The sequence below is a fragment of the Danio rerio genome, chromosome 19 (assembly GCF_049306965.1).
Source record: "Danio rerio strain Tuebingen ecotype United States chromosome 19, GRCz12tu, whole genome shotgun sequence".
NCBI classification, from domain to species: domain Eukaryota; kingdom Metazoa; phylum Chordata; class Actinopteri; order Cypriniformes; family Danionidae; genus Danio; species Danio rerio.
This window is the reverse complement of record NC_133194.1, coordinates 21,852,984-21,865,207: the sequence shown is the minus strand read 5'-3', so window position 1 is coordinate 21,865,207 and position 12,224 is coordinate 21,852,984. Positions and strand designations below refer to the sequence as shown.

Sequence of the window (12,224 nt, the reverse complement as noted above, 5' to 3'; positions counted from 1 at the left end):
GTGTAATGGTGTGGGGGATATTTCCATGCACACTTTAGGCCTATTAGTACACATTGAGCATACCCGAGTATTGTTGCGGATCATGACCATCACTTTATGACCACAGTGTACCCATCCTCTGAAGGCTACATTCAAAAGGATAACGCACCATGTCATAAAGTGCAAATCATCTCAGACTGGTTTCATAAACATGGCAATTAGTTCAATGTACTCAAATGGCCTCCACAGTCACCAGAACTCAATCTAATAGAGCACCTTCAGGATGTGGTGGAAGTTCGCATCATGGATATGCAGCTGACAAATCTGCAGCAACTCTGTGATACTATCATGTCAATATGGACCAAAATCTCTGAGGAATATTTCCAGCACCTTGTTGAATCTATGCCACAAAAGATTAAGGCAGTTCTGAAGGCAAAAGGGGGTCCAACCCGGTACTAGTAAGGTGTACCTAATAAAGTGACCAGTGAGTGTATATGCACAGTGCAATAGAAAATAGTATTGTAGTAGATAAATAAACCCACAGCAACTGCCTTTACCCGACTTCAAAAATGAAATACAAAAATAAAATAAATAATGACCCCAAATCTCTTTTTTTCCTTGCAAACACTGATGTAATCGCAAGACTGGTGTTATTTAAATTAGTAGTTTAGAATCTATTGTTTCAATGCATTTGTTTGCTAGATTATTGGTATGAAAACCTTCTTAGGGATTAGCTGATCTGATCTTAAAATAAAATCTTACATAAAATCATCTAATATTAGTTTTCAACCTACCAGGGTTAAAATTACATGCACTTCCACTGGTGTTCAGTGTGATGAACTTTTAAGAGCTTTGAGATCATCTAACTGTGGCTTAAACTACATCATTTAATTTTGTGTGCTTTAGCACTTCATACATTTTATTTTATTAGATTGATTAAATTGCAGCATTAACAAGTTAGAAATAATCAAATCTAGAAAATCTGACAGCACTATAAACCAACATATTTACACAGCAGTGAATACACCAGTATTCTAAAAGCAAAGTTATAAAAACATTCTGTAACACAGTATTACAGTTATATTTTACTGTGCTGTCCAGCAGTTTTTATGTCTCTCCTCTTGTAAACCCCCACAGACTAGATTTTTCCAGAATTAAGGTAGATTTAAAAGAATTACTAGATTAAAAGAATTACTGTACTAAGCATATAGTGAGTGGAAACTCTTTAATCTTAAGGACTATTCCTAATCTTTATAATTGACCCAGACAACTGCTGTGAAGAAATGTATATATCTTGTATATAAAACTACTTGTCTCAAGCTGTTAAACATATACCATCAACATGCCCCAAGGAACAGTATTTAAAGTAATAATAATGATTAAAAACTTGTAGTGAGTAAATAATTTGGCAGCTTTTTAAAAACTTAATACTCATCAATCTCTGATTTCCTGCATGTTCGTAGAGGTGATATTAAAAAATGAGGTATTTTCCCCCTGACAATGCAGATGTACATTTTTCCCCCAATAAAACTATAATAACTCTAAAAATCTAAATAATGATAATTATAGGTTAACCGCAAATATAGTAAATTATCATCATGTTGAAATGTAACTATGCTGTTATATAAACTGTATAAAAACACTATAGTGTGAATACATCAAGTAAAAATGTAAAAGCAATAACCTAATAACAATTTATGCAACAATATTAAACTTTAAAAAGGTATTCATATCTTTTAATTTTAAAATTTGAGTGAACCCACTGTCTTAAATGCAACAAGTTGACTTTACATTAAAAAGCGAGCAAACCCGTTTTAATTAGGCTTAAGCTATGTTAAGCATTGTTGGTTTAATTTAATTTTTGACTAATGCACATACACTACCTGACAAGTTTTAGGAACAACAAATAATAACTTGACTTGTAATTGATCATTTTATATGAGAAGTGGCTAAAAGGCAAAGGCCTTTAGATTATGCTTATTTTACCAAAATAAAATATGATCATGCCTTGATTTAATTATTTAATTAGGACAGTAAGGTCTGACTTAAACAAATGTCTTGTAACTTAACTGAAATAATGATCATTATAGAATATAAAGTCATGGTGTAGAGAATTAATATTGTGTATACTCAAATGAGCTTGGAGGACTGTATCCATACATCTCTGCAATGACTCAAATAACTTCTTAATAAAGTCATCAGGAATGGCAAAGAAAGCGTTCTTGCAGGACTCCCAGAGTTCATCAAGATTCTTTGGATTTATCTTCAATGCTTTCTTCATTTTAACCCAGACATGCTCAACAATATTCATGTCTGGTGACTGGGCTGGCCAATCCTGAAACACCTTGACCTTCTTTGCTTTCAGGAACTTTGATGTGGAGGCTGAAGTATGAGAAAGAGCGCTATCCTGCTGAAGAATTTGCCCAGTCCTGTGGTTTGTAATGTAACAACCAGCACAAATGTCTTTATACCTCGGGCTGTTTATGTTTCCATCCACTCTGCAAATCTCTTGCATACCCCCATACTGAATGTAAAGCCAAACCAAGACTTTTCCTTCCCCAAACTTGGCTTATTTCTGTGAGAATCTTGGGTCCATATGGGTTCCTAAATGTCTTCTGTAGCATTTGTGATGATTGGGATGCAGTTCAACAGATGATTCATCTGAAAAATGTACCTTTTGCCACTTTTCCAAATAATCAAGTAGAAGTCAGGTTAGTATTTGTTGCTCTTACAACTGGGATCGACAACAAGATAGACAAGGTAGTTTGTATATTTACCTAATATTTTAAGGCAAATGATTCACAAATGTTTAAAGTAAAGTCAACTAATAATTTTTACAGTGAAATCTTTTATCAGATTTAATATACATCAACATTAATAATAAGATAAAATCCATATGTATATCTTTCAAATATGATGGTGTAGTTTACTACCGTAAAACCAATCCAACCTCTAACTGGATTATTCATGGCACAATATTTCTCGTTTGTCAAAGCCGTTGTGAACCTCAATGCTTTTCATCAGGGTTTAAAGTAAATCACAGAGACATTTATGTTCTTTGCAATATTACATTCAGAACAGGTCTTTTGATTGATTCAAGACCTATCCACATGTAAACAAGTCACTGCTATTGGGCTGTCCATCTAGTCCATACAAGCAGCACTATTTAGTTCCACTTTGAAGCATAAGCATTATGAGGAACATTTATCGAACACTTGTCTTGTTGATGGTAATTATATTGCAATAATTATACACTATGTAATAACAATTTTTAAAAACTTGAAAATTCAACTATTTCCTCAATATGGTAAAATTCAGTCAAATTAAAAGGAGAATTAATTTTGAGTGAACACACCTAAGGATGCCATTGGATCCTGTATAAACCTCAATGACGTTGGGGCTGGACGGTAGCATGGTGATGATGCGGTCTGCTTTTTCGGCCACTTCAGCAGGGCTATCTAGGATCTGCAAGAAAAAGAACCAGTGGTTATTTCCATTAAGGTCGGTCAAATACAGATCTGTACTGGATAGACATTAAAGAAAACTGAAAAACAGTAATTCTCTTTTGAGACTCTGTTTTTTGAGAACCAGACATTTATACCTGCGCTCCTGAATCCTGAAGCTCTTTGCAAGACTCCGGGAAGGCATCCGTAGCAATGACAGGATATCCGTTCTTCAGTAAATTTCTAGCCATAGGTGTGCCCATGTTACCCAGTCCAATAAAACCCACTGGAGTCTTGGAGGCCATTGATCTACAGGATACTGAACAACAGACACATATCATGATTTAAAAAGAACAAATATCTCTATGGCAAACAAAAACCTCAAATAGTGCACCAAAGCTGGCAACATTAGTCATGCAAATATTTTGTGATACAGTTTTGTGGGCATTCCAAAATACTGTGAATCATGATAAATAAATTACTTTGTAAAAGTTTAAAAAGCTGTACCTTTTTTTCAGATCCAATAGGTTATGTTCTTCAAATTCTCTATTGTTTAGCTCTTCACATCTTAGTATCCCTGCTGAAAAAAACAGCCTAAACCAGCTTTGGCTGGTCGACCAGCCTGGTTTTAGAAGGATTTTGGCCATTTCCAGGCTGGTTTCCAGCCATTTCCAGCCTGGTCTTAGCTGGTCAAGCTAGAAAATAACAAGCTAAAAACAGCTTGACCAACCTAGCCAGGCTGGGAGCCCAGTCAAAACCAGCTATGTCCAGCTTAAACCAGGCTGGTCCAGCTGGTTTTGGCAGGTAATCTCCCAGCCTGACAAGCTAAGACCAGATGGAAAATGGCTGGAAACCAGGCTGGTTTAAGCTGTTTTTTCAGTAGAGTAATCATTAAATTAAGTGGTCTAAAATGCATTGACATGATTTTATTACTCTGTGAAGGGTCTAGGACAATACAAATAGTTTGTCAAATTAAAATGTTCTATATGAACATTGCCATATGTTGTCCCTGCCTGTCAATATATGTTTTGCATACCTCCAAGTATCCTGATCACACAGAAATGATTAGGTCATCAGCACATTCACGGATGCAGTTAAGACAGAAAATTGTAGGCAAACATCAACAACTAACCTTCTTCTATTATGTTTGTTATTGTAATTAACAATTCTCCACTATAACGTTTTCTCTCTGGTGAATGTTACTTGATGTATTGTTGTCTACGGTGCGCTTTGTTAATTTGCTGCGTGGGAAATAGGCTTTCAGTACTATGAGGTTATTGCTAATATTTTTGCTAATATTTTTTTCAAGATCTCCTATTTATTTAATGCATTCTTTAATGGAGTTAATAACTAATACAACTGGGTTGCAATTAAACTAAAAATGTAGCCATTTCTCACTGTTGATGTACATTTTAATGAGACATTATTGTAAAGTGTAATCTAATACCTACTGCACTTTATGTGACTTCTTAGTTTCTAATAATGGGCTGAACTTGCAGTTTAGGAAATTTCCATTCAAAATAACGATCCAATTATTTTAAATAATGATGTTTTGATAAGCATACTAATATATGTTTGTTTTTGTGATTGTACTTTATATTCATGGTGTTATAAAAATAACATTGCAATTGGTATTTTAGTGTGACAGTAAATATTCACATAATTCATGCAAAGGATCATTAGACAGAGAAAATGGGTGCACAATTCTTTTGCAATTTCATTTATTTGAAAGATGTTTTACATCAAACAAACAAGCAAACAAAAAGTACTTGCTTTTTGTTATTATAATTTTAATAAGCCTTTAGCAGCATATGTCAGCATCCTGATAATACCATTGTGATTAAAAACATCGGCAATTATTGCCACAAATTCAATTATACATGAGATGTTTTCTCACCATATGAATTAAAAGACCTGAGATAAGGAGCTTACTAAAGGGATCATGTAAAAATCAATGACAGTATAAGTTAAAGTCAAGTATAAAATAAATCTAATTCATGGAGTTATTAGGTTAAGCACATAATAAAATATTTGCCATATGAAAACTTAAGTGACATAAAAGCTTAATTGCATTCTAAACTTGTTAAAAAGGTAGATTTTTAAAATAGATACTTAAAACATTGAAATGGTTAATAGTTTACAGTTTAAGAAACATTTTAACTATAATATGCAAGCTATGAGCTCCTAAACCCCAACTGGATTGCACAACTTGTATTGCTTAAAAAGTAAACAGTGCATTGCATATTGTGCACAATGCCTGATCATATATTTCTACAGACATGCTCAAGCATACTCCACGTATGTGCACAAAACTGACAACAAAATAAAAAAAAAAGAAAAATCTAAATTCCCGAACCAAGTTACTCTTTGCAATAACATTAACGGCGTATTTATCAACTTAGTCTGTCAACAGACGATTAATGAGGAAATGACCTACCCAATATGAGCTCCACATGTTTATTGCTTCTTTTATAAAAATTCCGATACCCTCTAAACAAAGCGGCCATGCTTATTCCCCTTGACCTCAGCGCCTAGAGACAGTTGTGTACGAGTCAGGAACACAGGGGGCGGGTCCTATGACTGACATCTCCCTTCCACCAATCACTGATACGGATTTGATTATCAACCAATTAGATCGAGATCGTCGTTCAGATATCATGGAGTTTCTCCCCGCATTCATGCTGTGATTTCTTTGAATAGAATTAAGGAGATACTACTTAAAAGATTAAGAATGGCTAGACGTTTTTGACTTCTAAGCGAATGTATGGTCACTGTATGAACTTGTTGTCCTTGCGCTTAAAGGAGAACAACCACACTTTGCTCCGAATCCAAAACACAGTTGCTAAACAAATGAAAAAATACAAAGACCCTTTCCTAGTACATGAATAAGGTTTCTGAAGTTCTCTTTTCTGTTGTAAAATTGTTTAAAGATCTTTAATTCGTCTCGTAACGTTATTCAACTTATATGAAACAACAATTCTACAACTGTTTGTGAGGCCTTATAAATGATCTGTTTGCTTTGCTCGATAATTGCATTACATTTTCTACCCTCGCTTTTCATACATTATACTCGATTCAATGTATAAAAAACGCATTTCATTGATTAAACTGTTCCAATTTTCAATTCAATCACAGTTTCCATATAGTTCCATGATAGTGTACGCTTAGCATTTTCTATTTATATGTTTTAATGAAGCAATAACTAACTCGTAAACGAATCGTCCTTTTAAACCTTAGAAGTGAACTGAAATGATTCTCTCACGAACTGAATCTTAGCTTACAAGTAAAACATTCAAGGTGAACCGGGGTCTCTTTTAACCGCATAGTGTTCGAGAGGACACAGATTCGCTCGAAAGAGTCGGACCCATCGCTCTTTTGTGGGGGTTCACCACTAACCAATGGTAGTACAAGAATATCTGTGACATGAATAAATAAACCAATCACAGAGCGCGACCTACCGGAAGTTTCATGACGTATCTAGGTCCCAAAACATGTTGACACCCGGTTCAGTTTTATGACAGGGACGCTCTCAGTCTGCGTTGACTAGCAATCTAAACAACAAGAGTTATCAGATCTTCAAGTTAACATGGATTACAGGTATAATAGATTTATTCAGCGATGACTTGTATATTTATAGTGACAATTTTGGAAACAGAATTTGTAATTGCGTGCTTGTTATCGCAATGTATTTAGGGCTGGGATTGCAGTGAAGAGATTAAAACTCATTTCATTAGCTCATTCTCTAAGGTCACCGGCAGTAATAATTTTGGCGTATAATATAGGAAAAGGAACGCATTTTACTATACGTTTAGTGCAACTATCATTAAAACCCGCAGTGGCTTGTTATTTAGCAACATAATTCAAGAGAAACTGCATATACAGTAGGCTACCTTTCGGTTAAAACAGACATGTTTCAGTAAGACAAAGAATAGTACGTTTTTAAGCTTTTGTATCGTCAGTTCGGGTGGAATATATATATTATTGTAAAATAAATTAGCTGTCGACGATAAAGGCCTGGAAAGGGATGACAGCACCATCAGCAGTTCCATGAATACAGGCCTACTCGGCATCGCCCCATCCAGCCTGAACTAGGGCAGGTCTTCCTTATGCAGCTCATTTATAAACCATTTCTATACATTACAGTTTTAGCTAAGGTAAATATGTCCTAATAACATTTTCATAACATCCTTTTTACGTTTTCTGAATGCTCTTTGTAAACGTCTGCTTTTCTACATGTTTAAAAAATATGTTAAACAAGATTTTTCTTGTTTTGATTAATGCTGAGGAAACTTTCCATTTTATAATTTGCAACCAACATGGGAACGTTATGTTTTCTGAACATTCTAAGATTCGTTCAGCTGCAATGTTTTAGGCAAAGTACCATAGACAACGTAAAATATTCAATATTCAATATTATTACTAAACATTTATCCTCAAAAACATAAAGGCGACATGAAGAATATTCATTCAAAACTTTGAGAGAATGTTAGACTTTCATACGCCAATATTTTTAAACTTTTAAAGTAACACTATGAACTAAGAATTTAAACATGCATATCAGAAATTAAAATTAATCAGAAGATACTTAAAATGTAGATTTATGTAGACAATTTTTATAATACTTGATTCTTATAGGTTCATTCATTCATTCATTCATTAAATTTTTGGCTTAGTCCCTTTATCAATCGGGACTCACCATCAGAATGAACTGCCAACTTATCCAGCATATGTTTTACGCAGTGGATGCCCTTCCAGCTGCAACCCATCACTGGGAAACACCCAAACACACTCATTCACTACAAACATTTTGGCCTACCCAATTCACCTATACCGCATGTCTTTGGATCTGTGAGGGGAAACCAGGAAACCCACGCAAATATGGGGAGAACGTGCAAACAGAAACACCAACTGATCCAGCCAAGGCTCGAACCAGCGACCATCTTGCTATGAGGCGACAGTGCTACTCACTACACTACCGCACCACCATTCTTATAGGTTAATCATAATAAATGATGAAGTATAAAAACGGGACAAGGTCTAATAATTCATCTTTTTTTCTCATTCATTCATTTTCTTTTCGACTTAGTCCCTTTATTAATTCCTGGTCGCCACAGCGGAATGAACCGCCAACTTATCCTGCACGTTTCATGCCTCGGATATCCTTCCAGCCGCAACCCATCTCTGGGAAACATCCATACATACCCTTTCACTCTCATATACTAAGGACAATTTAGCCTTCCCAATTCACCTGTACCGCATGTCTTTGGACTGTGGCGGAAACCGGAGCACCCGAAGAAAACCCATGCATACGCACGGAGAACATGCAAACTCCACACAGAAACGCCAACTGATCCATGCCAACTGCTCAAACCAGCGACCTTTTTGCTAATCAGCGACAGCACTACCTACTGCGCCACTGCGTCAACCATCTTTGTTTCTGTGAAACCAATAATTTCTAAATAGCTGTGCATGGATTTTGGTTTTTACGAGTAAAACAGGAGAATATAATTAATATTTAATATGCATTGATTTATTAATTTGTAGTTAGCAGCAAAAATGCAGAATAATATATAAATAAAATATCTATTGGGGTGTATTCTGCAGTAATGATCATTTAATTGAATGTTTTACCTTGTGTGAATGTGTAAATTAAACAGAATTGCTTCACAATCTTCATTCCTTCTGCTTCCAGGTAGAACAGTCACAGGCATTCCTAGATCACTTACGATGTCGTCATCCTGTAACGTGGGAGCATCTGCAGGTGGAGGAGGAAGTGTTGTCATGGAGACATCCAACTTCGCCCATGTCATCTTCCAGAATGTTGGGAAAAGCTTCCTCCCTCAGGCAGCTCTTGAATGTCATTACACACTCACTCCTTTCATCACACCACATCCAAAAGACTGGGTTGGAATCTTTAAGGTTGGTGCACTCACACATGTCTACAAAAAAAACAACTGCTTGTCATATACAGAGATGCTATTCAATTTAAAAACACTTTTTTTCTAGCTTTTGCTTTCATGTTGAAATTTAATCTCACACTTAATCAAGAGGAAATGAGTGCACGGAAACTTTACATCTTGTTAAGATACAATGACCGTTTATGACTATATAAAAGGCACTTCAAATCAACCAGATCTTTCCATACAACATTTAGAGTGGTGGGTAAAGGGGAAAATTGGATAGGGGGAAAATAGTTAATCTGCTCAATATCACTCTTGTTTTGATGGTTAGTTTATGGAACAAGAGGGTTGTGGCTTGAATCTGTCTGTGTATGTGTTCCCATGTGTGTTTTGTTGGATGTTGTGGGCTTTTCTTATGACAACTGAATCCTTCCCCATGGCTTCATTCATTCGTTAATTCATTCATTAATTCATTTTGCGATAGGATTTAGCGTTACATCAAATCTCTCTTAAATTGTGTAATACATAAAAATATAATTGTAGCGAGACTTTAATGTTACACTAATCTAAACGAGTGGGTCAACTTTAATAATATATATAGTTGAAGTCAGAATTATTAAACCCCTGAATTATTAGCTCCCCTGTTAGTTTTTCCCCCAATTTCTGTGTAACAGAGAGAAGACTTTTTCAACACATTTCTAAACATTAGTTTTAATAAGTCATTTCTAATAACTGATTTATTTGATCTTTGCCATAATGACAGTGAATAATATTTTATTAAATATCTTTTAAGATGCTTCTATACAGCTTAAAGGGACATTTAATCTTAGACTTAACTAAGTCATTAGGTTAACTAGGTAGGTTAGGGTAATTTGGCAAGTTATTGTATAACTATGGTTTGTTCTGTAGACTATCAAAATATATTTATAAATAATTAAATATATATATATATATATATATATATATATATATATATATATATATATATATATATATATATAGCTTAAAGGGGCTAATAATATTGACCTTAAAATGGTGTTTAAAAATCTAAAACTGCTTTTATTCTAGCTGAAATAAAACAAATAAGACTTTCTCCAGAAAAAAAAAAAAAAAAATTATAAGACATACTGTGAAAATTTCCTTTCTCTGTTAAACATCATTTGGGAAAGATTTAAAAAAAAAAAAAAGTTAAAGGGCGGCTAATAAATGTGATTTCAGCTGTATATGGAGTCATATTTAAATAATCAATGAGGTTATGGGGGAATTATTCCTCAGGCACTCAAAAATATTTAACGCACACACCTTTATTTGTGTAATCCCATTTATTGCTTTATGAACCACAGGCTCCCTCTGGTGGCAATGAGAAAGTACTTTTTCAGTGAATTGCATAATTTAGAGATAAGAGATTACTGCTAACATTTTCTAACACTTTCTATCTATCTATCTATCTATCTATCTATCTATCTATCTATCTATCTATCTATCTATCTATCTATCTATCTATCTATCTGTCTGTCTGTCTGTCTGTCTGTCTGTCTGTCTGTCTGTCTGTCTGTCTGTCTGTCTGTCTGTCTGTCTGTCTGTCTGTCTGTCTGTCTGTCTGTTTGTTTGTCCTAACTAGATCAGTAGATCGAACGATAGATAGAATGGTAGATAGATATTACTAAACTAATTAATCTATCAAAATATTTAATGAATAAATATAAAAATAAAACTATTAAATTATTAAATGCAGTGATACTAAAATGGCACAGGTACAGATGTTTTTTACTCACCTGAAATAATAAATGAAATGCTTTTATTCAAAATGCCACTGGTTAATAGAAGATTATCTGTTTATCACTTTATTGTTCAACAAATGTTTAGCTCTTTCCTAGAGATGGGTTCAGCTGGAAGGGCATTCGCTGCGTAAAACTTATGCTAGTTAAGTTGGCGGTTCATTCCACTGTGGTGACCCCAGATTAATAAAGGGACTAAGCCGAAAAGAAAATGAATGAAATGGTATTTCCAGCTTGGACACAGTCTATGTTGTGGTTGAAAAATCTTCTCTTTACATTTGATAGGCTGAACAAACATAGTATTCTTTATCAAGGAGAATGTTGAGGCACGTCGAAAACAGCCTTCCTTTAAGCAATACTACAATGCAGTGTAATCATGCATACACATGCATACTGTAGGTTTAAGCACAGAAACACACACTTGGGTACCATATAATTAACTTGTCGTGCACATGCCGAACATGTCCTTATGCACCTGATTTATAGTGAAGTCAGCCCTCTTATTATTTAATTTATCATTTAACAGTCCTGTATGTACAAGTATGGTTGTTTGAAACACACCAGAATACCTTCTCTCTCACTCTCTCCTCTTGCTCTCCTCTTCTCTGTAATTAATAGGTGATTTCTTCACAAACAACTCTGTGTCAGATGAAAGCAGAGTACTTTCCGTAAAAAAAAGGAATTACAGATGTGATATATAGTAATCAAAGTAAATGTTAGGTAGTGTTGTGAAAAATCACAAAGACAAATTGCTGACTGACTGTGTGTGTGTGTGTGAGTGTGTGTGTGTAGTTTTTAACTGTATGACGTAACTGTATGTGACACTACATTACATACTGTACTTGTTTTTGTCATATTTCATTTAAAACTGCATAAAAAGACATATAATCACTAATTTGTACAATGTACGGACAAAAAAAGAGTGGTTATGGAAGTGAAAATTTTACACTAGCTTCAAAGGCAGAATGGATGAAATTCACATGCGCACACGCTTTTCAGAGTAACCACACAATTTCTGTCGCCTTTGAAGCAAGTGTAAAATTTTCACCTTTTCCCGGTCCTTTTTTCCATTACGCCGGCTTTTTCCAGCCGTATATACCCACACACTGCACCCTCTTTTCGAA

At 34.7% G+C, this 12,224-nt stretch overlaps 2 protein-coding genes across 11 annotated transcripts in view; one reads left to right on the top strand and one right to left on the bottom strand.

The window, feature by feature from the left end:
* The window catches only part of hibadha (3-hydroxyisobutyrate dehydrogenase a), a 57,276-nt gene extending 51,328 nt beyond the window's left edge, over nucleotides 1-5,948 (bottom strand). For 5 of the 6 annotated variants that reach the window (XR_012394543.1, XR_012394544.1, XM_073930775.1 and 2 more), the window contains exons 1-3: nucleotides 5,860-5,940; nucleotides 3,581-3,741; nucleotides 3,335-3,444 (exon numbers count right to left, since the gene is read on the bottom strand). Coding sequence is in view for 4 of the 6 variants with exons in the window: in XM_073930775.1 (XP_073786876.1) it covers nucleotides 3,335-3,444; nucleotides 3,581-3,741; nucleotides 5,860-5,929 (341 nt within the window). In the remaining 2 variants the exon portion in view is untranslated. 6 annotated transcript variants of the gene reach the window in all.
* A 958-nt stretch (nucleotides 5,949-6,906) lies between these two features.
* tax1bp1a (Tax1 (human T-cell leukemia virus type I) binding protein 1a) overlaps nucleotides 6,907-12,224 on the top strand; it is a 50,311-nt gene continuing 44,993 nt past the window's right edge. For 2 of the 5 annotated variants that reach the window (XR_012394634.1, XM_068215155.2), the window contains exons 1-2: nucleotides 6,926-7,019; nucleotides 9,115-9,341. Coding sequence is in view for 4 of the 5 variants with exons in the window: in XM_068215155.2 (XP_068071256.1) it covers nucleotides 9,150-9,341 (192 nt within the window). In the remaining variant the exon portion in view is untranslated. Of the gene's footprint in view, nucleotides 7,577-9,114; nucleotides 9,342-12,224 lie in introns of all 5 variants that reach the window. The other 3 variants (XM_073930942.1, XM_068215154.2, NM_001346178.1) reach the window with 2 other exon arrangements.